Genomic DNA, 21275 nt, shown 5'->3' on the forward strand with positions numbered 1-21275 from the left:
ATGGTACTGAAGGGGAGAGAAAGGCTGGGCTGTAAACAGTCTTGTGCACCACACCAGAAAGTTTGGCCTTTGTGCTGCAGGCACTGGGGAGCCTTTGAGCGCACCACTCTCCACCTTGTTCACAAGGATATCATAAGACACTCTGTTAAATGCTTGGCTTTAATCTAGTTACGTTATGTCTATGACACTTTCCTGGCCTTCCAGTCTACTAGCCCTCACCAAAGTAGGAAATGAAATTAGTTAGGCATTATTAATTTTATTAATTCTTAGAAAATCTACAATGGCCCTTAATGATCCCTACTCTTCCCCCATGGGCTCACAAAGTACTGGTTTAATAATTTGCTTTAGAACTTTGTCAGAATTTATCACAAACTCCTTATCATTTGGTAGTGGACAGAATCCATACTTATTTGAAAATTGGGATACTGAACCTCTCCAGTCTTCTCTTGCTTTAGAACTTTTCACTTTAGTGACAGTGACACTTTAGTTCCATGATCTCATTTGCAAGTATATTCAGTGCCCTACCCAGGCCCACCTCCTTGAATCCATTCAAAATTGTCTAAGTGCTCTCCTATCATCTCAACCACCCTGAGCTTTAATTTTCACTTTTACAAGAAATTTTTAGTTTTTGTTTGTTAAAGTAATATAGGCTTATTACAAAATATTTAGAAAATGGAAAAGAATGTAGAAGAAAACAGAAAATCACCTGCAGCCCTATGAGCACCCAGAGATGATAATTTATGACATTTTAGTGTATTCTCTCCTACACTCGTTTCTATGTGCTTGTTTATTTTAGCATATTTCATCAAATCTAAGATGTCATCAACTGTAAGGTACACATTACTTTACATGATTTAAGAAAGAAAAATGTTGCCAATTATTAGTTAAGATACTGTCAATTGTAAGATGATCTCAATTTCAGAGATACTGAAATGTGAAAAAAAATGTAGTCAAAATATAGTATATTTACTATTTTACAAAAATTGAAGTATTCTCTATATATGCTATTCTATAAACTGTGTTTGTTCACCTACTAAATTATAAACATCTTGGCTGCACAGTACATGGCAAGAACATGCTGTCATTTATTTAGGCAACTATCATCATTTAGGCATTTTTCAAATTTTTATTATGATAAGCAGCACGATGATCAATCTCTGTACTTCTGTCTTTCACACTTGTAAGATAATTTATTTAGGGTAAATTACTAGAAGTAGAACTGTTGGCATTTTTAAAAATTTTCTGATACATCTAGTCAAACTATCCCAAAATTCACTTCATTAACTCTCACTGTGTATTACACAAATAATTTGACAAGCAAAACTGGCAGATCACATTTTATGTTTGCACTTCCTTGACTGCTAGTGAGGCTGAACATTTTATCACGTTTAGTGGCTGTGTGTGTGTGTGTGTGTGTGTGTGTGAGTGTGTATGTGGTGAATTGCCTATGTACTTTGTACATATTTTATTGAAATGCTGTATTTTTTTCTATCAATTTGTAGGCGTTCTTTAAATGATGTTTATATCCTTTGCTTATCATATATTCTGTAAATATATATAAACATTCTGCAAAAATACTGTTTCAATCCTTTGTCTTTCTATTTTGTAGTGTTTTCTGATGCCAGAATTATTTTTCTTTTTCTCTCTGCTTTAGAAAGTCCTTTTTCACCTTAAAAGTATATAAATATCCATTTGAATTTTCCTCTTTTATGTTTTTATTACATTTACTACTTAATCCATTGAAAGTTTCATTGCTATAATCATGTTCTATAGTTTGAATATCTTTTTCCTTGCTACTGCAGATGGACCTACTAGAGGAAGTGTTGCTTTCTTTCCATAACATGTTAGCACATGCTCTTTTTCTTCAACAGTAAAGCTACTTCATACTTTCAACTCTAGTCATGACAAAGTATCCTTTTTGGTGTCCTTAGTACTTTTCTCAAATCACAGATCATTCTGGGATTTAGCCAAGTTGACCTCATTCTTTACATTTTATTATGTGTCCTTTGCTTTCAGCTTTGGTAAATGCAACTTAAATAAGACACATTTTCATGAACTTACCTTGAATTTTCGAAGTCTAAGACAGTGAAAATATCCTTTTAAAAAAGGAGACTTCTTTTAAAAAAAGAAATTCTATCACCACTATTTCATTGTTGGAAAAGAAAGTCAACTGGACTCATGGCAATGGCCCGGAACCTGGAGTCCAAAGATAGACTTCGGGACAACTATGAACCCTGAAAGTACATGCCAAATTTTGATGTAAATGCATTTTTTTTTCCTGGGGAGTAGTTCCAAAGCATTTATCCAATACTTAAAGAGACATCTGACAAACAAAATGTTACTAAATAGTTAATACTTATCGAGTCCTATGTGCCCAGTTCATTTAAAGCACTTTACATGTATAAACTCATATAATACTCACAACCACCCTATAAGACAGATGCAATCATCGCCATTTTATAGATAAGGAAAATGAGGCACAGAGAACTAAATGGCAAAACTGGTGTGTGAAGCCAGGGAGTCTGTCTCAAACTTACAGTTTTACATATTAAACTAGACTGTTAGGAATTAATAGGATATTTAAGTTCAAGATGGTAAGATTGTAAGTCAAATGGCCAATGGTAAAAAAAAATCAAGTATATGTCAAACAAAACTTTTTATATCGATGACTGATTTCTTGCTCACTTGGTTCAATTACGTTCACATCTGATTTACTTCAAGCTGCAAACACACCCTTTGTGAGAACTGAGACAGTGAAATCTGAAAGAAGAAACTGGCATATTAAATATTCAAATTTACCTTGTGGCCCAGGAGATGCCACCTTTGGGCCAGTGATCTCCAGGTTTGCTTGGTTACGATGTACATTTTCTGCCTGATTCAATTCTACCTTTTTCCCAGGAGTTTTCTTATGATCTCCTTTGGGTTTCTTTACACGTTTGACTTGGAATGTGATCTGGGAAACGAAAACATGTTAGGGACAAATGAGACCAGTTATCACTTCTGTCCATGGCTGTGGGTATTGGTGGCTTTAAGAATAATCAGCCTTGTGCTAGGGTTAAGTTCTTTCCTTCAGTTTAATTCTTAAAGATCTAGATGAAAAATGTTTAGTGAAATAAATAAAATAACCTAGCCTTGAAGGGTATAGAGGAAACTGAAAAGTAAGATGTCTGAACTGGGCTGTTCCCAAGTCTGCAGGCTTTGAGTGTCGTTCCACACCCATCCCACTTCCTTTGCCTCCTGGAAGAGCCAGCGATACCTAAGTAACATGAAATGCTTCTGGCAGTACAATTCCCATGTGAAGGCTGACTGGAACGTGGAGTGAAGTAGAGCCACGCACCCAACAGAACCCTTACACTTTGCAAGCTAGAAGCACCTCCCATACCCGCAAAGACCTGGGCTACAATTTGATAAGAATTGAGTTAGCAAACACTTACCCACTCTGTTGCTTCATCATCTTCACTTCTGCAGTCTCCATAGCAAGAGCTTCTGGCCACTCCATCCTGGGGACCCTTCTTCAGTACTCGTATCCCCTGTAAGTCCAGACGCCGTCCTTTCATCTCTAGTGCTCCCCCAAAGCCTTCCAGAGGCCATGCCTGTTGAAATTCATCCACCAAAGCTAAAATCTCTTCTGACATTTTTGTTTCATCTGAATTCTCCATCTCATCAGAACCATTGCTTTCCTCAACCACTGTACCTGCAATTCAAGTGCCAGCATGTTATTAAAAATTACAATCATTCAAGTACTTGAGGGACTCCAACCATGCTTTCTGAGAAAAGTTCTGGCTCTGTTCAGAGGCACTTCTATAGTCCATCTTCATAAAAATACCATTCAACATCCTCAAAATTCATAATATAATATTATCTTTGTCATCTAGCTTTTGTAAAAAACCTGGCTGAGCACAATGGCAGCAGCTAGATGGCAGGAGGTCATAGATTATGTCACTAGTGAGCATGAAGATGGCCATTTTTTTAAAAATTATTTTTAAAATAAATTTATTTATTTGGGCTGTGTTGGGTCTTCATTGCTGCACACAGGCTTTCTCTAGTTGCAGCGAGCGGGGGCTACTCTTCGTTGTGGTGCGCGGGCTTCTCATTGAGGTGGCTTCCCTTGTTGCAGAGCACAGGCTCTAGGTGTGCGGCCTTCAGTAGTTGTGGCACATGGGCTCAGTAGTTGTGGCTCGTGGGCTCTAGAGCGCAGGCTCAGTAGTTGTGGCGCATGGGCTTAGCTGCTCCGCAGCATGTGGGGTCTTCCCGGACCAGGGCTCGCACCCGTGTCCCCTGCGTTGGCAGGCAGATTCTTAACCAATGCGCCACCAGGGAAGTCCTGAAGATGGTTATTTTATATGTGTATTTTTTGGGGAAAAAAACCCAACTTGCTCTAGACATGAGACAAAGATGGCAAAGATGAAGTTTATTATGAAATATTATTTACTTAATATATATATAGGATTCTTCAAGCTTTATTCAAATAGCATATGAAATATCATAGCTGTTCAGACCATACAGTCTGCCTCAACTGAACAATGATTTGTTTAGTGGAAAATTATCCTAATTCCACATGAAGGCTCCCATTTTCACTAATGGCTAATATAAGAAATAGCAATATACTAGTGTAATTTTTTTCTAAAATGGTTATCAAGATATTTATTACATTGCTCATGCTTCTTATATAAAGACTCTCATGGATGTTTCTCAGTGCAATGGCCTAGTAAAAATTCTCTCTTGAGAAGTCAATATGTTTCCATTATTATACACTGCAGGTTACACAACCTTACAAGCCCCTCTCTATGCCTACCTAGAAAGCTTAAGGCAAAATTAGTCTAAGTTTCTTAATAGAATGCCTTCCTTTCTTAAAAAAATTCTTTACTATTTAACTTTTGCTATTTTGAATTAATGGCTCAATCTTATATTGTGTGTTCTGTGAAAGTTATCTCCAATCCTTTTTGGAAGTGTACAGGGTATAAAAACAAACAACAAAATGGCATGCCTCCTCCTGTAATATGTACCCACTGGACAACCTGAGAGCTTGGGGTTGATTGTTCACAAAATGCCAGTCTACGTTATCCCAAAGTCTTCAACTGGGAATTCTGGCTCGTTCAGTGATTTAGAACACGGCATTAATAAGGCCAACGTCAGCAATCTCATAACCATATCACCAGACCTATAGCCATAGTGAGTAACCCATTTTAGAAATGCGTAGTTTTAGTTTCTGAGGAGGCTTGGGGTAAGAAAGATGGCTGATTACCATGGCTAAAAACAAAGCTTTGAGCCCCTCTCACAGAAGGTCTGCAGCGTCACCCTTAGCTCTCTGGTGGCATCTCTTATCTCCTATCCCACTTTCTATTCCAGAATGTGGGAAGGTCATTGCCAGGCTGAGAGTCCTGCAAGAAATCTCTTGTCATTCTTGAAAAAGCTATAGGGCTCTTCCGTTTGTTAACAGGTGACACAAAATGTACTGCTGCCCTTTCAAGTAAGTTTCTTTTAGGTTTTCTGAGCCAATCTGCTAGATTCTATTGCTTAACATTGTCATTAATGTTCTGAAACAAGAATAAAGTAAAATAGGGGTGTGTAAAGTCTTTTTCTTTAGGGTATTTAGATAAAAATGGTTGGTTACTTGCCAAAATTATGTGGCCAGTAGTATAAGTAGGCTGGACAAAGAGTTTTTATCTTTAGTTTCTATCTTGTTTGCTACTATATTCCAAATGTCCAACATTGCACCTGGCACACAGCAGGCACAAATAGCTGTAGAATCAATTAATGGGAACTCAGGAATACTTTGCTTTGTGAGATCCTTGAGGATCTGCTGTTCCTCTTTCTGCCCTGTCCTGCTGGAAATTCAAGACTTTTTAAACTCTAAAAAGTGTCATCTGTTAAAGTACTGTCAACCCAGATGAAAGGTAAGCAAACAGAAAGGCAGGCACCATGTTTTCAGCATAGTGTCTGGCATACTACGTGACTTACAAACGTCTCAGTAGCTAATCCTGGAAAGCAGCTGAAAAGGATTGCTACAGGGATCCCAAACAGGAACTTAATTAGAATTGCCTGGCAACTGAGCTGTCTCTAAGTACTCCTCATGTTATTTTAGCTTCTTCTCCTTCTTTCTCCTATGGCCATGGGGTTCCTTGCACCTGCTCCTGAGACAGAAGAGGATTTTTGATAGATTTGGCCATAGCCAAGAATACGGGTTTAAAGAAAAGTGGCTTTTGGTCAAAGGTAGACAGCAGGTAACTAATTCCCCAGTGTATAGTTAGAGCTGCATAGGGATGGTGTGTGTGGAAGCCTTATTTCCATTCAGTAACTACTACTATCTAGAAAGCATTCATGTTTTTTAGTTGCAGAGAGGTCCCAAAGGTTGATACTTCCCCGTGCCCTTACCATATGGTAACAGATATCATTATCAAGAAGTTCTTAGAGAAGCGGCCTTTCATTGATGAAAATCAGCATTCAATTGAGAGACTATGGAACTTGCTGCAGTCTGGTGCGGCTGGCAGCCATTCGGCCTTTTCCAAGGCTGCTGGGGTCGGGGTGATAGCAATTCTTAGAGAACACCACCAAATAAAGGTGAGGAATGGGGAGATCATAAAAGTGCTACGAGTGAGGAAACATAAACGAATCTTTATTTATTTAGACCCTATTACATGCCCATCTCCATGCTGGGAGCAAAAGGAATCTGGTCCCAAGGAGTTAAAGCTAATCAAGCTGGAGACACAAAACTATACATCAATACATTAAACAATGAGAGAACAATTACATTAGATTTTTTTTTTCTAAAGGAAAAACACAATTGAATGTGGTCACAAAATGCTTCTTACAGGAGAGTAGACTACCTGAGGCAGGATTCAGACAGAATAGAGGTTCAGGGAGGGCACTCCCCGAGTGATGAAACTAAAAAAGCAGGTATGTATATACTCACATACCCATATACACCCATATAGATACAGGCATAAGGAAGGTATATGTGAAGGCACTACTAATTTTAAATTAACTAGAACAAAAAACATATACAGAGTATATCAGCAAATAAGATATTTGGGGAAGGTGGGTGACACTGAGAGTATCTGGGAAAGTCAGGAAGAAGATTCATTGTAAAGGGAGCCTCTAGTATGTTAAGCAAAGAATAACAAGATGAGAGCCACAATATTTATAATGGTTAGATTAGTAAATCAGCTGGTGATTTAGGAGTTAGGGAGTGGAGGACAGAAGGAAGACAGAACACAGGACAATTATAAAGGTGCTTCAACAATCTCTATAGGAGTTATATAAAGAGAAGGTGACAGGCTGGGGGTAAATGGGAGATTTTAGAAAGGGAGGGAAAGAGGTATGAAGAAATTTCAATGAAGAAAAATTAAAAGAATTTGGTAATTATACGGATATAATGGCAAACAGAATAAATCCAAAGATGATGTCAAGATTTTTTTACTATGTGAAATTTTAGCATCTGTGAATATGAAAACATAATGTTATTTACAAAGATGATGGAACTGGTAGAGGACAATAGGATAGTGTTGGGATTTCAGAAGCTTATTCATTCATTCATTCATTTAAACACCTGTTGTTATGTGCTTAAGAATATGCTGAGGGCTCAGGATATAACGACCCATGGAGCTATGGTCTAGGCTAGAATGGATGGAGGAACATATCTCCAGACATTGTCCAATAAGCAGATGGAAATACAGAAGTCAGGTCTGGAGAAAGGTCCGGACTAGAGGGGGATCTCAGAAGATTTTAAGTTATACTTGAAGTAGGAAGAAAAAGTAAATATTAGACTGCTGCTTGCAGGGCAGATGCTATGATGAAAACTGGAAACAGAGAGACTGAGACCCATATCTTTATTTTTTCTTTATCTTCTTCAACATGTACCATTTTCAAACTGGAAAAAGGAGAATAAATATTGTGAAGTGAAGAGACTGAGCACTCGCAGTGAGGCTTGTATGAGTTCATGTTTTTTCACTTTGATGAATCTTATCTCAGGGTACTGGGAAAACTCACAGCTGAGTCTGTGAGGTAATCTGGCAAGAATCACAGGGACAAGGAGAAGTGTTGAGAGATGGAGAGAAGCGTATGTAGTTCTGATTAGAAAAAGAAAACAACAAACAAAAAACAGAAAGAAAAAAGAAAAAAAAAAAAAGGAAGAAAAAAAGAAGCCCAGGGCTTCCCTGGTGGCGCAGTGGTTGAGAGTCCGCCTGCCGATGCAGGGGACATGGGTTCGTGCCCCGGTCCGGGAAAATCCCACATGCCGCGGAGTGGCTGGGCCCGTGAGCCATGGCCACTGAGCCTGCGCGTCCAGAGCCTGTGCTCCGCAATGGGAGAGGCCACAACAGTGAGAGGCCCGCGTACTGCAAAAAAAAAAAAGAAGTCCACTATAACTTTGCAACATTCCAGACACACCTGGAAATTCATGGTCTGGGTACCACAGTTTAAGAGATTTTCAAAGTGGACCATATTCATAGAAAAGTGACTTGGTGAAAGTACTCAAAACCATGTTAAATGAAGAAGGACTGAAGAAATCAAGGGTGATCCCGTAGTAGGAAGAGTAGCTGATATACCGCGCGCATGTGTGTGCGCGCAGCGCGCGCGCGCGCACACACACACACACACACACACACACAATCAGACTTGAAAAATATTTTGCTAGAAAGATTAAAAAAAAAATTCCAGAGTGAGTACTTCAAGGATGCTGAAGGGACTAAAAACTATAATAAAGAGAAATTATTGAAGAAAGTGTGGACATTTAGCTAAAAGAAACAAAAACATGGCGGGTGGGTAGACAGGAACAATACTCATCTTCAAATATAAGGAAATGTGACATTAGTGAGAGGCAAGACTTTGTTAGCCTCAGAGGGCAGGACTAGAAACGAGAAGTCATATTTTAGCTCAATATTAGGAAAGACTTATGAATGGTCAGAACTGGAATGGGCTACCCAGGGAGAGCCTGAGCTGCCCATGCCTGGAGGAGAAGCAGAAGCCAGACTATGCTGGGAACACTACTGAGAGGGAGAGGACCCTCAGAAGGTGATTAAAAAAGGTGACTGTGTTTGATAAGAAGCAGTATTAATAATCTCGGAAGAGAGGTTTCAAAAAGAGTTTTAGGGAGTAGAGTCTGAAAAGATAAGTGCTACGTTCAAAATGAAATAGATCGAGAATAAACAGAGATAAAGGTCACACCTTCAAAGAAATGACCAGCAAGACAAAATCCTTCCTTCAAAGTTTGGACTCAAAACATCTCCTCCAGAAAGTCTTACATGATTAATATCCATTTACTATTAGACTGTGGTTTCTGAAGGCAAGCAGGCACATTCTACCTTTAAGGATACGTTCCTTTGTCTCACAAAATAGAAAGTATACTATGGAATTAGACAAAGTTGGTTTCAAATTAGGACTCCACCACCATAGGACCTTGGGCAATTCTGCCTGGAGTTCTAGTGCCTTCTCTGCAGCAACATGGATAGACGTGGAGGGCATTATGCTAAGTGAAATAAGTCAGACAGAAAAGGCAAATATTGTATATCAGTTATATATGGAATCTAAAAAATATAACGAACTAGTGAATATAACAAAAAAGAAGCAGACTCACAGATATAGAGAACATACTAGAGGTTACCAGTGGGGAGAGGGAAGGAGGGAGGGGCAATATAGGAGTAGGGGATTAAGAGGTACAAACTATTAAGTATAAAATAAGCTACAGGGATATATTGTACAACACGGAGAATGGCCAATATTTTATAACAACTATAAATGGAGGATAACCTTTAAGAATCACTATATCGTACATCTGTAACATATAACATTGTACAGCAACTATACTTCAATTTAAAAAAAGGCAATGATCTCTTCTTTGAAGTCAGAGTATAAACCTGTGGACTGAAGACGTAATGCATAAACAATGGCATAAAATTTCAAGCCAGTAATCAGAAGGCACAAAAGGCTTAGATTAAATTAGTCAGACTAAGGTAGGCAGGGAAATGATTCACTTCTGAGAAGAAAACAACAATCATGAGTTTTCATTTGCACCAGTGGTGCTCTTCCTTCTTTTATCTGGGTTAGGATAGTTAAGAGAAGACTGAGAATTTGGAGAAAATAACCTAGAAAAGCAAATAGGGAATTGTTCCTGTAATAACTCTTGAGCAAAAATGTCAGGGCCCCCTTTACTGACGTTCATTGAGCAGCTACTGTGTGTATGTATTTGTGAGGACTTTAGCTCACAAGCAGCCTCTAGGTCGGGAAGCAGCAGAGTCACACCTGTGTTTGCATTGATAGAAATGAACATTTCCTGAGTTCCATCTGTGTGCTAGTCCATCTCTGTACTGGTAGAAATGTTTCCCTAAGTTATTTCATTTAAATATTCAAGAGCACTCTGAGGCTTTTTTTTTTTTTTTGAGATAAGGAAGGCTCAGCTTGCCCAAGATTTAACAACTAAGTAGGTGGCGGAGCCAGGACATGATAACAATATCTCTGACTACAAAACCTACGCTCCACAGATCAGGTTTCTGGGGCAGAAATTCTGGAGTATATGATGAGCTATTAAAGCAGTGGTTTTTAAAATGTTAATCAGCTACACGATTTTCACCAATCCTTAGCAAAGTGAGAAGCAAAACAAGAACATATATCTAAAGTTATAATACACACACACAACTTATGTCCATCCAGATACACACTTGTTGGTGTAAAGTTGCCAACTGTCCATTTTTGAGAAAGACTGACCTTTATTCTAAGATTGCCTTTATACTTTTTTGATATTAAATTGTTGTTTTATAAAATAATGGTAATAGCAGATGCTGGTTTTCTTTAAAAATTACCTTACAAATTAAAAACTAAAGTTCTCATCTATCAAACCCCTATTTCTTTTTTTAAAAAATTTTACTTTATTTTTTTATACAGCAGGTTCTCATTAGTTATCCATTTTACACATATTAGTGTGTTTATGTCAATCCCAATCATCCACTTCATCACACCACCACAACCAACCCCCGCCAATTTCCCCTCTTAGTGTCCATACGTTTGTTCTCTACATCTGTGTCTCTATTTCTGCCCTGCAAACTGGTTCATCTGTACCATTTTTCTAGGTTCCACATATATACATTAGAGACGATATTTGTTTTTCTCTTTCTGACTTACTTCTTCACTCTGTATGACAGTCTCTAGATCCATCCATATCTCTGCAAATGACCCAATTTCGTTCCTTTTTGTGACTGAGTAATATTCCATTGTATATATGTACCACATCTTCTTTATCCATTCGTCTGTCAATGGGCATTCAGGTTGCTTCCATGACCTGGCTATTGAAAATAGTGCTGCAATGAACAATGTGGTGCATGTGTCTTTTTGAATTATGGTTTTCTCAGGGTATATGCCCAGTAGTGGGACTGCTGTGTCATATGGTAAATCTATTTTTAGTTTTTTAAGGGATCTCCACACTGTTCTACATAGTCGCTGTATCAATTTACATTTCCACCAACAGTGCAAGTGGGTTCCCTTTTCTTCACACCCTCTCCAGAATTTGTTGTTTGTAGATTTTCTGATGCCCATTCTAACTGGTGTGAGGTGATACCTCATTGTAGTTTTGATTTCTATTTCTCTAATAATTAGTGATGCTGAGCAGTTCTTCATGTGCTTCTCGGCCATCTGTACGTCTTCTTTGGAGAAACGTCTATTTACGTCTTCTGCCCATTTTTTGATTGGGTTGTTTGTTTTTTTAATATTGAGCTGCATGAGCTGTTTATATATTTTGGAGATTAATCCTTTGTCCGTTGCTTCATTTGCAAATATATTCTCCCATTCTGAGAGCTGTCTTTTTGTCTTGTTTGTAGTTTCCTTTGCTTTGCAAAAGCTTTTAAGTATCATTAGGTCCCATTTGTTTATTTTTATTTCCATTACTCTAGGAGGTGGATCAAAAAAGATCTTGCTGTGATTTATGTCAAAGCGTGTTCTTCCTATGTTTACCTCTAAGAGTTTTATAGTGTCCGGTCTTACATTTAGGTCTCTAATCCATTTTGAGTTTATTTTTGTGTATGGTGTTAGGGAGTGTTCTAATTTTATTCTTTTACATGCAGCTGTCCAGTTTTCCCAGAACCACTTATTGAGACTCTTTTCTCCACTGTATATCCTTGCCTCCTTTGTCATAGATTAGTTGATCATAGGTGCGTGGACTTATCTCTGGGCTTTCTATCCTGTTCCATTGATCTATATTTCTGCTTTTGTGCCAGTACCATATTGTCTTGATTACTTTAGTTTTGTAGTATATAGTCTGAAGTCCGGGAGTCTGATTCCTCCCACTCCAGTGTTCTCCCTCAAGACTGCTTTGGCTATTCGGGGTCTCTTGTGTCTCCCTCTAGTTCTGTAAAAAATGCCATTGGTAATTTGATAGGGATTGCATTGAATCTGTAGCTTGCTTTGGGTAGTATAGTCATTTTCACAATGTTGATTCTTCCAATCCAAGAACATGGTATATCTCTCCATCTGTTTGTATCATCTTTAATTTCTTTCATCAGTGTCTTATAGTTTTTTGCATACAGGTCTTTTGTCTCCCTAAGTAGGTTTATTCCTAGGTATTTTATACTTTCTGTTGCAATGGTAAATGGGAGTGTTTCCTTAATTTATGTTTCAGATTTTTCATCATTAGTGTATAGGAATGCAAGAGATTTCTGTGCATTAATTTTGTATCCTGCAACTTTACGAAATTCATTTATTAGCTCTAGTAGTTTTCTGGTAGCATCTTTAGGATTCTCTATGTATAGTATCATGTCATCTGCAAACAGTGACAATTTGTATTCCTCTTATTTCTGTTTCTTCTCTGATTGCCGTGGCTAGGACTTCCAAAACTATATTGAATAATAGTGGCGAGAGTGGACATCCTTGTCTTGTCCCTGATCTAGACGAAATGGTTTTACTTTTTCACCAATGAGAATGATGTTGCCTTTGGGTTTGTCATATATGGCCTTTATTATCTTGAGGTAGGTTCCCTTTATGCCCACTTTCTGGAGAGTTTTTATCATAAATGGGTGTTGAATTTTGTCTAAAGCCTTTTCTGCATCTATTGAGATGATCATATGGTTTTTATTCTTCAATTTGTTAATATGGTGTATCACATTGATTGATTTGCATATATTGAAGAATCCTTGCATCCCTGGAGTAAACCCCACCTGATCATGGTGTATGATCCTTTTAATGTGCTGTTGAATTTTGTTTGCTAGTATTTTGTTGAGTGATATTGGTCTGTAATTTTCTTTTTTTGTAGTATCTTTGTCTGGTTTTGGTATCAGGGTGATGGTGGCCTCATAGAATGAGTTTGGGAGTGTTCCTTCCTCTGCAATTTTTTGGAAGAGTTTGAGAAGGATGGGTGTTAGCTCTTCTCTAAATGTTTGATAGAATTCACCTGTGAAGCCATCTGGTCCTGGACTTTTGTTTGTTGGAAGATTTTTAATCACAGTTTCAATTTCATTACTTGTGACTGGTCTCTTCATATTTTCTATTTCTTCCTGTTTCAGTCTTGGAAAGTTATATCTTTCTAAGAATTTTTCCATTTCTTCCAGGTTGTCAATTTTATTGGCATAGAGCTGCTTGTAGCAGTAGTCTCTTAGGATGGTTTGTATTTCTGTGGTGTCTGTTGTAACTTCTCCTTTTTCTTTTCTAATTTTATTGATTTGAGTCCTCTCCCTGTTTCTTGATGAGTCTGGCTAATGGCTTATCAATTTTGTTTATCTTCTCAAAGAACCAGCTTTTAGTTTTATTGATCTTTGCTATTGTTTTCTTTGTTTCTATTTTATTTGTTTCTGCTCCGATCTTTATGATTTCTTTCCTTCTACTAGTTTTTGGTTTTGTTTGTTCTTCTTTCTCTAGTTCCTTTAGGTGTAAGGTTAGATTCTTTGAGATTTTTCTTGTTTCTTGAGGTAGGCTTGTATTGCTATAAACTTCCCTCTTAGAACTGCTTTTGCTGCATCCCATAGGTCAAACCCCTATTTCTGAGAACCACAGGCAAATGACACACAGTGTACGGAAGCTGAAGGCCTGAGGATGAGTTTTAGTTATACGTCACCTACTGAAGATGTGAGGCAAGGTACCTAACTACTCTGAGTCTCAATTTTCTCAGCTACAAGATGGGGTTAATATCTATTTCACAAGGTTAATACACAATTCATAACTTTGTAAGGTATAAAGTACCACAAAAGGTAGTGATTATCATAATAATTTACGGTTACTGGAGCGGGCTTAACTATTTGTATTTCTTTAAAATTTCCTACAAAAATAGAGTTTTTAAAAATTCTTTAATGTCTATGCTTGACTTTTATTATACCATACTCTTTATATTAAAAAACAGAGTCTTTCTGACTCCTAACCACATACCATGACTGTGGTCCCTGTGGACTTGTCAGTATCCCAGAATTTACACACAGTAAAAAAAAAAAAAAAAAGTTAGTAGCTAAGAGTAAAACTAGTAAGAGTCATCATTATACTATAATTAAATTAGCAATGTGAAAAGGAATGCACCCTAAGAGACAATTTGCATAATGTTGAAGGAACTTGGCAAACACCTAGCCCTAGCCAGGGCAACCATTCAGTGTTCCCAGTATGGGGATGGAATGGAACTACGTGGGAAACATGAAACTAAAGAAACTTAAACACTAGGTTATCTGCCTCAAGCAATGATGTATTTGGAAAATGAAGAGACAAAGAATAAGATTTTGGTTGGGTTTTATTCTGAATTGTCATAGGAAAAGACTCTAATATGGTAGCCATGAGTATTCCACTCATTAAGGAGTTGTATTGGAATAGGAAGTTTCTGTAAACTGAAAAAAATACCCCAGGACTTCCCTGGTGGTTCAGTGGTTAAGACTCCATGCTTCCACTGCAGGGGCCATGGGTCTGATCCCTGGTCGAGGAGCTAAGATCCCACATGCCCCGTGGCGTGGCCAAAAAAAAAAAAAAACCAAACCAAAAAACCCCAAAACCCCTTAACATTACTCAGTATCAGCATCCCTTATGATGTTCATTTGGTTGTGTGGGTACCTGATGTCAGTAAGAGACATGAGGCTGCCAGGCACTAGAGAGGAGTAGACCCACTGTGAATGAACAAAGTGGCCATCTGGTTTAAAAGTCAATTTCTTTTGAGTTGGTAAATGGAAAATTAATTTCCTTAAAGCCCAATGATTTCTGGTAGAACTGATGAAACTAATTCCCTAAACCTGCAAAAGTGAAGGTCACAACTTCCTCCTTTGAGGTCTAGCTTGCTTCTCTTAGACATTGTTTTTCATACACAATACCACTTAGAAGGAAACACAAAATTTTGTAATTGCTAAATATGTTAATCCAATCTACACAGGAGGGCAAAGGACACATTTCATTACTCTAACAAATATTTACTATACACAGGAATATAACGTTATAAAGGACACAATATATAAGAAGCTCACAGTCTGATGCAACATAAGACATACAAGCAATTAATATTGTATAAAATATGCCTTGACAAAAAGTAGGAACAAGACAGCAAATGGAGCAACTAAATGCTTGGCGACCTTTGTGAATGCTTCACAGAGGAGATGACATTTGAGCTGGATCTTGGAGATGCATGGGAGTTGTCTATAAAAAGCACAGAACATGCAGGGGTCCTTCTCAGCCTACGCAAAGACACGGAGGCTCAAAGCAGCATGGCACGTGAGGGAAATAGTGAAAGGTCTGTACTTCCGGCTATGCAGAGTACTAGTAGATGGTACAGTTCAGCTGGAGACAGAATCAAGGGCTAAATTGCCTCATATCCCACATTAAGACATTTGGACTCTTCCGATAGGTAACAGCTACTGAAAACTTCAAACGTAGGCAACTTACCAGATCAGGTCTGATTTCAGAAACAACTCTTTGGACACACAAGAAAGTGGTAACAGGGGTTGTTTCTGCTTTTTAAATTGTATACCAATTTCTATGTATTATCTCTCTTTTTCTCCCCTACACACATACACAACCCCTGCCTCTCTCGCACTCTCCATACATAGACTGAAGTAAAGGACTAGATATAGGGAAGCCAATCGTGAACCTACTACAACAGCCCTGGCAGAAATGAAGAAAGTCTAAATTCAGGCAGTGCCACAAAGAATAGATTAGATGAAGAGATGATATATTTAACAGGTCTTAGGGATTGATTGGACATAGTGATGACTGGATGAGTTGTGCCATTAACAGGTAGCAGGAATATAGGAACTAGAAACAGTTCAGGAAGTAGGGCAAAAGGAAGACAAGTTCAATTTTAGATATGTTAAGTTTGAAATGGCTGTGGCACGTCCAGATAAAGAGACCACTAAAAAGGTAGAAATAAGATCTGGAGTCACAAAGAATGTCTTAGCTGAAAATACAGATTTAGAGTCATTGGTATACTCCAAAGTATCTGAAACACCAAGAGATAACACATGGAGGACTAAGAAAAGAAGACCAAGGTTAAGATCCTGGGTAAAAAAAATAAAGGGCAAAGTAAAGAATAAGTGAATGAAATTGAAAAAAGATATTCTGAGGACAAGGAAAAGAACCAAGAACAAGTGATATCCCAGAAGCCAAGAGGAGAAGGAGAAAGCGAGGAGAAAGCGAGGAGTCGTGCACAGTTCCAAAGGCAGAAAAGAGGTTAAGCAGGATGAGTACTTAAAAGAAGTCACTGGGCTTCCCTGGTGGCGCAGTGGTTGAGAGTCCACCTGCCGATGCAGGGGACACGGGTTCGTGCCCCGGTCCGGGAAGATCCCACATGCCGGCTAGGCCCGTGAGCCATGGCTGCTGAGCCTGCGCATCTGGAGCCTGTGCTCCGCAATGGGAGAGGCCATGACAGTGAGAGGCCCGTGTACCGCAAACAAACAAACAAACAAAAAATAGAAGTCACTCATTTTGGCAATTATAAATTGATAATCTTAAAACTTTTTAGAACAGCATAGCTCAAAATGTGGTCATAAAATGGAATTTTAGGAAAGGGCCTGGTAGGCATGCCCGTTATTTCAAATCTTTAAATTTTATTGGGTTAGTATAAATACAACTTGCTTTTTTTTTCAATGACTTACTCAATAGACTAATGACATTAAGAAGAAAGACTAGTACATAAATAAAATTTGTTCTAGCAAATGAAGATGTTGAGGTGGAGAAAACAGAAAGAAGTGTGCAGAGCATTTTCACTTTATAGCTTGCCTTCTGCCTCCCAATCTTGAGGGTCACCTTCATGATCTACAATATAGTAAGTGACTGTTAAAAGAAAGAACAAACGCTTGAGAGTAGAGAAAGCCTAAGCTTCAAGTCTGAGAGTTGATTTTACTCCAGAAGCACAGCTCAGGTCAAATCAACTTACTTTCAAGTCTAAGGACATCTGAGTCCCTCCCTGAATTCTCAACAGAGAGCACAGGGTCTTCCTCTGTTCCTGTCTCAGAGGGCTCTTCTTCAGCAGCATCCAGTGACTGTGAGTTGTCAAAATATTTCTGTTTGTCATGGCTGTTGTCCAGGGTTTTCGCATGACAATTACCTCAATGACAAGAGACACAGATAGAGCACATTAGAAACCTCTCTTGTGTAGTCCCATAGCTCAAGGTCCCCAACTATCAAGAAGAGCAAAAAGGTGACTGTCGGTTTTTCTCCAGCAGAACATGCACAAATCAGTGAGGTGGAGTGCCCAAAGGCAGACCATAATTGTGATTCAAGATTTTGCACTGAAGTTCAAGTTTCACCTGTTAGGCTATTTTAAGTATTGGGGGAAAAAACTATAACAACAAAGTTCAAATCCCAAGATCTCCTTCCATTCATAATGAATGATTGTGAAACACTTCTCTGAAAGTCAGAAACATCATAAAAAAGTGGTTTTCCTTCTATTTGCCTTTTGAAGGTGAGAAATGACAGATTAGTACCTGAATAAGTCTGGAGATAGATGAATTATAGCTGAAAAATATACCATTCTTGCATCATGGTTTAAAATGAAAGATATACCAAAAGGTAAAGGATTATAAATTAAAAACCAAGGACTTAGAGGGGGATAGTGGAGGCAGAGAATCCACATTTAAGACTGTCAGATCACACAGGTGCCTATTTTTTTCTTTTGAAAAACAAGTTCTGATCATGTAATAAAGATTTACCTAAGCATAAAATGTCACATCTTGAATGTAATCATAGCACTCTGTGATACCTTCTGATACGTAGAGTGAGCATGACCTTTTGCTACAGTTTTGCCCAGGAGTTGAAAAGCTTCGACCTTATTAGGGATTGTATGTTAACAGGGATAAAGAGCCACTATCCAGCTCCACCTGATGGACATTCTCTGGGTAGGAGAATGTGTCACTAGGCTGTTGTGTATGCTGTAGTGGGAATCTGGCTGGCTGAACACGTCTCCTCATGTTCCACGTGCGTTGCTACTGAAGGTGCATGTTCAGTGGAAGCCTACATTCATATTATAGGACAATTCTTTGAGTAAGAGTGTAAAAGTAACTTTCCTCCTTTATCAGAACATCCAAACATTCTCTACAAGTTTTTTTTTATTTTTTAAGAGAATGTTGCCCCAAAGAGATGTATGTACCCAATCAGGCTGTCTCTGTGGCAATGGAAATACAAGAAGTCTCTTTCTGGATCTGATGACTCCCTTTCAGATTCCATAATTTTGGAAAGCATTTCTCAGGCCATTTTCCTTATTGTGCCAAGAAAACATAATGGACTCAAAACCTTTCCCAACTTCCTAGGTGAGAGAAAGGGGACTGCCTACTTAGGGATTCACTTCCCATTTTCCAGTTCTATACTACCACACATCTGAGGCTACCATTTTCCAGTTCTACACTATCACACATCTGAGGCTACCATTTTCAACAAGGCTATGTCAGAAGCTTTAGCTCTCAAGAAGCTTACAAGACAATGAACGCAAGACAACAAACAATAATGAGGTAGTCTACTGTGCCAAGTGCTTCAGAGAATAAGTTTTGAGTAGGTAGAACTTGAATTTTGAAGAATACGTAGGATTTAAAAACACAGAACTTCAAAAGGGGGAATTACAAGGAAGGGAATCAATATTTATTGAGTACTTCTGTATTTTTTCTTCCACTTACTCCTCAAAAACACCTTGTGTATATATGTCCATGCCTCTTTATCGCTTTGTCACCGTTTACCCTTCCCCCTCCCCATAGCCTCAAGTCCATTCTCTAGTAAGTCTGTGTCTTTATTCCTGTTTCACCCCTAGGTTTTTCATGACATTTTTTTTTCTTAAATTCCATATATATGTGTTAGCATACGGTACCAAACGTAAGGTAGATAGCTAGTGGGAAGCAGCCGCATAGCACAGGGAGACCAGCTCGGTGCTTGGTGACCGCCTGGAGGGGTGGGATAGGGAGGGTGGGAGGGAGGGAGATGCAAGCGGGAAGAGATATGGGAATATATGTATATATATAACTGATTCATTTTGTTGTGAAGCTGAAACTAACATACCATTGTAAAGCAATTATACTCCAATAAAGATGTTAAAAAAAAAACACCTTGTGAAATATTATTAATTTCACAGATAGGGAAACTGGTTATCAGTGAAACTAAGTAACTTGCCTATGGTCAAACAATAAGTAAGTGGTAGATCTGGGATTTGAATTAATTCTATTTTACCACAAAGCTTCTTGGCTTTCCCCTAGTCAATACTACCTCTTTAGCAGAAAAAGTAGAGAAGGTGGCATTCTAGGCAGGGAGGAATAATGTGCTGAGCAAAGCAATAGGAACAGGAATTCTCATTTGTGTTTGGGAGACAACGAGAAGTACGATTTGACAGAGACGGAAGGTGTGGAGTGTGTGGGCCCTGGAGGGCTAAGAAAAGAAGCCATGAACAATGGTAGTTGCTTTCTTTCTCCAGATTCTCCTGAGAGGACAGACAGAGGTTGCCGATTTGCCTCTAATTCTGTCTTCACCACCTAGTACGTGCAATTAAGTACGGGGAAACCAAGCATAAGAGCATTAAAATAACAGAGCAATGACAACAACTACTCTACACACCCGACCGACTAAAATTCACTATGAAGAACAGCATGCTTTTCAGAGGCAATTCTGAATTGGGAAATAAATAAGCATGACTATTAAAAGCAGAGAGGAAAAAAAGATGACAATGACACTGATAATTTTAAACATGTTTTCCTAGTGAATATCCTCTCTGCCTTCAGCTTTGGTGAATTTGCCTCTAAAGCATTTTTTATCTTGACACAGGTCAAGTAAAGCAAAAAGATAAACCTTTAACACTGGAACCCAGTGAAATTCTAGCTGTGTTTCCTGCAGTTGATTTCCTCCTCCAACCTTTGCCATCTCTTATTTTTCTCTCCCACCCTCTTTCTATTATAAAAATTTAATTGGTTTCATCTTTTAAAATGTCTGCAATATTTTAAAATGCTTCATAGGTAACTTATAAGATACAATGTGCATAAGATCTGGAAGCTAAAATTAGTCCTCTTGCATGACCTCAAGCCCAGACACCCTCTTGAAGCAAGCCTTCTGCATTCTAAGAATGTCTTGCCCTCCAACTCAGGAAATTGGGGCCAATACCTCTGAGGGAGAGGGCAGGAAAGGGGATCAGGGAGAACTGGGGGAATTAAAGGAAGCATAAGAAGTTTATGTTAGGATATTTCTTGGAAATAGACAGGGTCAAAATGATCATGTAAAAACTACATGCTTTAAAATGAGAACTATTAATATGAATTTTCTTAGGCTGACAGTTAAAAAGAGACTGGTTTAGCATTCTGGTGTGATTTCCATGATTATCTAGGCTAATCATAGAAAGTCATACTGCCTAATTTTTGAATTACTCCTTCCAGTTGCCTGAGGGAGAACTGAAGAATTTCAGAAAAAATAAGTTTCTATTCTTTGGACTATAGTACAGGTCCAGGGCTTCCCTGGTGGCGCAGTGGTTGAGAGTCCGCCTGCCGATGCAGGGGACACGGGTTCGCGCCCCGGCCCGGGAAGATCCCACATGCCGCGGAGCGGCTGGGCCCGTGAGCCATGGCCGCTGAGCCTGCACGTTGGAGCCTGTGCTCCGCAACGGGAGAGGCCACAACAGTGAGAGGCGCGCGTACCGCAAAAAAAAAAAAAAAAAGCACGTATAGTATAGGTCTACTCTAGCTCAAAGGGGAACTAAAAAAAAGTTGCCTATGTAGAAAAATATTGCTTGTCTTCCCAGCAAAGGCAGAGATGATGTTCTTATTAAAGAAACACAAGAAAATGGAGAAGGAACAATGGAAAGACACCTAAAAAGTAAAAAGTCATCTTCCGTGCATAAGGCTATTATTTTTTGTTAATGCAAAAATGAGGAGATT

General features: G+C 38.6%; 1 protein-coding gene across 2 annotated transcripts in view; it reads right to left on the bottom strand.

The window, feature by feature from the left end:
• TTC17 (tetratricopeptide repeat domain 17) overlaps positions 1-21275 on the bottom strand; it is a 154170-nt gene that overhangs the window by 43605 nt on the left and 89290 nt on the right. The window contains exons 17-19 of one of the 2 annotated variants that reach the window (XM_079929425.1): positions 17312-17482; positions 3435-3694; positions 2800-2953 (exon numbers count right to left, since the gene is read on the bottom strand). In XM_079929425.1, the coding sequence (XP_079785551.1) occupies positions 2800-2953; positions 3435-3694; positions 17312-17482 (585 nt within the window). The remainder of the gene's footprint in view (positions 1-2799; positions 2954-3434; positions 3695-17311; positions 17483-21275) is intronic. The other variant, XM_079929426.1, reaches the window with a different exon arrangement.

This window comes from Stenella coeruleoalba (assembly GCF_951394435.1).
Source record: "Stenella coeruleoalba genome assembly, chromosome: 8".
Classification (NCBI taxonomy): domain Eukaryota; kingdom Metazoa; phylum Chordata; class Mammalia; order Artiodactyla; family Delphinidae; genus Stenella; species Stenella coeruleoalba.